This window comes from Gossypium arboreum, chromosome 2 (genome assembly GCF_025698485.1).
Source record: "Gossypium arboreum isolate Shixiya-1 chromosome 2, ASM2569848v2, whole genome shotgun sequence".
Taxonomy (NCBI): domain Eukaryota; kingdom Viridiplantae; phylum Streptophyta; class Magnoliopsida; order Malvales; family Malvaceae; genus Gossypium; species Gossypium arboreum.
The window spans coordinates 109,047,228-109,052,040 of record NC_069071.1 but is presented as its reverse complement, the minus strand read 5'-3'; the positions used below and the strand labels follow the sequence as shown (position 1 = coordinate 109,052,040).

The window sequence follows — 4,813 nt, the reverse complement described above, 5'->3', positions numbered from 1 at the left end:
TTTTAGGCATCATGATATTATGTAAACTTTTTATGAAAAAAAATTTGAAAATAAAATTTAATATTCTAATTGATTTCTTTTTTGTCAGACTTTCTATTTTATGGCGATCCATATTTATCATGTATATTTTTTAATTATGTGCGATTTATTGAGTTATTAAATTATTGATTGTGTTTGTTGCATCATGCTTAACACTTTTGTTTCGAGTTACTATTTTAGTCAACTTGTCATCAACTTTTTTTTATTTTTATTTAACATGGTACTAATTAGAGTGAGGCCAATGACTAATCGTTCATATTTTGTAAACTCATTAATTTAAAAGTGCTCCATATATAAAATAAGTACCAGTAACTTATTGTTTTTATCAACTTACCATGAAAGTAATTATATACAGATAACACTATTGATGTATTATTATCTCGAACTTAATCTTAAACACTTCTAACACAATATTTAATTAATACCTGATTGGACATCTAATTGGAAAAAAAAAATCCTAGAGTTGAACATACAGACTCATATTCATTAACACAATTACGGTATGTGCAAACGCAAAAGACACCAGCTTGCGGTTGGCTTACGACCTTACCTACCCGCGAGTTCCGTAAATGGATTGAGTTGGCTGCCTTTAAGAGAGTGATCCATTTGAGTGAAAGATGGGGGCATAGCTGGCCACACAAATGAAGGTCTCTCTTGAGGCACCTCAGGTGGATCAATTTCCCCCAAAAGAACCTGCAAAACAGTTCTCATACAAGGCCTGCAATGTGGGTTCGGATGGCAACATGCCAATCCTAGAATCAGCACACGCTCGGCTTCATTCTCGACGAAGTTCCCATCCATCCTGGAATCCACAGCGGCAGTGATATTCCCATTCTCATAGTATTCCCATAGCCAATTGACGATGCTATTGTTGTAATTGTTTTGCTCATTTTTGTTACCAGGTTTCCTCCCGCAAACAACTTCTAAGACGAGAACGCCGAAGGAATAGACATCGGTTTCCACCGTTGCTCGGCTGATAAGAAAGGTTTCCGGAGCCATGTAACCTGGTGTGCCAGCAATCTCTACGGTGGAATAATAAGCCTTCTCTTTTTCATGAATGGTTCGAGCCAACCCGAAATCCCCTAGCGTAGCGATGAACTCTGAGTCCAACATTATGTTGCTGGCTTTTATGTCACGGTGAAGTACCCGCTTTTGACAACCATTGTGAAGATACTCGAGTGCTTGAGCTACCCCTCGTATTATATTTTGCCTTTGCTCCCAATTCAGTCTCGATTCCACCATGCTTGTTTTTTCATCATAAAATATGAACTTATCAAGGCTTCCATTTGGCATGTATTCGTATACAAGAAGGAGCTCACGCCTTTCATAGCACCACCCGATTAACTTCACGAGATTTTTGTGGTTGAGGTTGCCAATTGTTGTTACTTCCGCTATGAATTCTTGCTTGCCTTGATTTGATTTCTTCGACACTCTTTTCACAGCTACGTCCTTGTTTCCCCATGACCCTTTGTACACAGTTCCAAATCCACCTTTCCCAAGCTTGTTATTGGGGCTGAAGTTGCCAGTTGCTTGTTTCAATTCACTGAATCGAAACTTCTTTGGAGCAAAATCCGATCGTCTAATCTCATCTTCTATATTTCTTTGCGCACCTTCAAAATCCTCCTCAATGGGGCCTGTTCTCCGATACAAGTAAAAAAGAACGCCAATAAACAACACCAGAATCACTACTGGAATCATTATCCAAGCTACCGACAACAAGTTCCCCTCTCCTCCGATATCGGTTCCGGAAAACTCCCAGGATTTGACGCAGTTCAGCTGAGTCTCATTGCTTGTTGAAGCAGAGAATCCAACAAACACCTTCTTTGGAAGATAGCTATAAAGATCAAGACGCTGAGAAAGCACAAGAGTCTCGTTTACCCTCACAGTCAAGTTTTGACCATCATATTGAAGAAGAACCCGTAAATCACGACCTCCTGAAATATTAAAACCAAAGTCAGTTAAAGAAACTGAGGCGTTGGAGTTTATGCTATTTATGTCCAAGCCAGTATGGTTATCATCCAAGTCCTGATCATCGCTCTTCCTTGTGTCGAACTCCACCGCCACCACCGGGGAACCATTCGGATCCGAGTTCACAATCCCAAGCCATCTCCCTTCGCTGTTGGGTGGAAGAGTAGAATTCCCAGCTATTATAAACGCTAGGCCTTCACCCCCAGGAGATGTTTTTTTTTCGATATTGAGGACAAAGGTTGTATTGAAAGAAGCAATGGTGTGACTGTCTCTCCACAATCTAAAAGGTTTCTTATACACGGCTCGCCCCGATTTATTTTCAATGTATATTCCATTAGAAAAGTCGGGGGTAACTTGGATGGCATTCTGTTCTATGTCAGTAGTGTCCTCGCTCAAGATAAGCTGCTTTTCATCATCTTTCTCGAATGTTGGAAAATTAAACCTAAAGCAGCTTACTTGAATGGAACAATGAATGAGGAGCACAAGTAGGATTAAAAAGTAGGGTGGTAGTGGTGAAGAACGCATGTTGGTAGCAAAACAACGGAATAATGGATTCTGCTTTTCGTAAAATGTTTTATGGTGAACGACAATTTGTAAATGGAGGGGAATTTTTGGTTTTTTATAAGTAAAATGAAATTAAATGATGTTGGGTCAATGAGGATGCAGGCAAAAGATAAACTTATCCAAATTTGTTTTCGTCGGTTATTGATCCATCAGATGTGACTAACAATGGTTTAATAAATAATTTAAACAACAAAAGTGGGGATTGTTGTCTATTTCAACTGGATTATTATTATTATCTTTCTTCCATGGTTGAATAGAACTAGGGTTCAAGGTAAGTTCGTAAGCTAAGTTCCAGGTGTAGATAGAAGCGTAATAGAAAAGTAATAAAAAGGTTAGTTTAATATTGTCTCTGATATATGCCTTGAAAATTTTACTCATCTTCCACGAAATTCATTTAGATCAAGCTAAGTCGATGCTTCAATAACATCAGTATAAATAGAGTCCCTCTGCTGGAAAATAATGAAAATAAGGTTACTTAAATTTTCTTCTATAGAGGATCCACGCATGATGGAATTTAAGTCCAATATATTTTGAAACAACCCACATATTATTTATATAAATTAAAATTTGAACTTGAATCATTAATATTTCAAGAGACTTCAATATTTGCCACTTCTTGTAAAATATTAGAAATAAAAATGAAAAATTTAAAAGAATAAATCATTGATTAAAAAAGTTGAAAGCATAAATTAAAAGGGTTAAATTATAATAATATGTCTTTTTATAAAATTTAAGAATTTAGGGTTTTTTTTTTATATTTATGAGAGTAGGTCATTTTTGGAGAGAAAGTGAAAATCTGTTCTACAACGTGCGTTTTCACTTTCTTATAAATTCTTCTTCTTCTTCTTCTTCTTCTTCTTCTTCTTCTTCTTCTTCTTTTGCGGTTGGAAATTAGAGTTTATGGATTTATTTTTGTTTGTGCTTGAGATAGACATTGTTATAGGTTTAAGGTATATTTGAATTTACGATAATATCATGGAGCTCGACAATATACAACTTTCATCTACCATGTGAGTATTGAGCCATCACTCGAGAAGTTGGGTCGCATTACAACTCAAGGTCCCAATTGACGGTGATTATACGGTCATGTGTTGAACTGTAACTAAGGCTTCAAATTTACAAAAGTTATGATGTCAAAGGATGGAGTATAATTGGGCCCCCCAGTTGACAATGGTTATGCGAGCACGACAATGAGTTTCATCTCATCAAAGGAGGATGCTATATAAAACTCATACAGAAGTCTAAGATTATAGTCATAACGAAAAACACAAAGGTCTTCCAGTATAATCAAATAATTCGTTTTATCCATCACCACCAAATGCTCTAAGCCTGTTACTATAACTTATACAGAGTTGGGGACAACAAGAAACAACCGTTGCCACCCCAATTCGTGTTTCATCTTTTCCGCTAAAAATCTTGTTTCCGCCAACTTAATCACACGTTATGTTGGAAGATCTAGTTTGAAAAATGCAGTGGAAAATAGGTTTAAGGGAAAAACTAAAGTTTAATTTTTTTTCCCAATATCTTGGTTGTGTTATCTAAAATAATAAACACTTAATCAAAATCGTACATTTATGATTCGTCTAGGATGAACACTTCGATCAAGTAGTGTTCTCCTCTATTCTTAAGCTCACGTCTGCTGAGTGTGGGTTCGCTTCAAATCAGAAATTTTTTCATAAAATTATCAGTGGAGTAATTTCTTAATTTCTCTAAACTTTTGGGGTCAAATTGTTAATAATAAGAATATCTCTAGAAATTTTTTGAAATAATTTCTTTAGAGATTTTTCTCTCTACAAATTTTTTTGAATTCAAGTGTGAGAATAAAATGACCCAGACTCTCTTTATTCAACTAGGACTAGAATTAATCACATTAATATTAAATTAAAAAATATTATCTAGATAAATATTAAATTTAATTTAATATCTCATATTAATATTCAGATAAATATTAAATTAAAGATAATAAATTTATTTAAACAATATCATCTTTGAAAAAGTTAATTTGAAATCAAGTTACCCGATACAGTCCTACTAAGAGTCTAATTTTTCCATTGCTCTACCACCAAAGAGCCACCGCCACTGACCATCTACCGATCGCCGGATCATCGCCATCGCAGTCGTTGTGCCTGGCAGTGCCATCACCTACATGACTCCCTCGACACCCCGAACTGTCATTGTTTTACTTGGATGGGCTTAGTCAGCTCAGTGCCTCATCGCGAGGTCACTGGTGTTGTGGTTATGG

General features: G+C 36.0%; 1 protein-coding gene across 1 annotated transcript; it reads right to left on the bottom strand.

Annotated features, from left to right (window-relative positions):
* Positions 1 to 384: 384 nt before the first annotated feature.
* Positions 385 to 2,532, bottom strand: LOC108466268 (probable L-type lectin-domain containing receptor kinase S.5). Its single transcript, XM_017766605.2, has one exon. The coding sequence runs from the start codon at positions 2,530 to 2,532 to the stop codon at positions 586 to 588; it is 1,947 nt and encodes a 648-aa protein (XP_017622094.1). The 3' UTR covers positions 385 to 585.
* Positions 2,533 to 4,813: the final 2,281 nt, after the last annotated feature.

What these genes read in the sequence shown, in the direction of transcription:
- LOC108466268 (XM_017766605.2), bottom strand. Translation starts at nt 2,532, where the DNA reads ATGCGTTCTTCACCACTACCACCCTACTTTTTAATCCTACTTGTGCTC.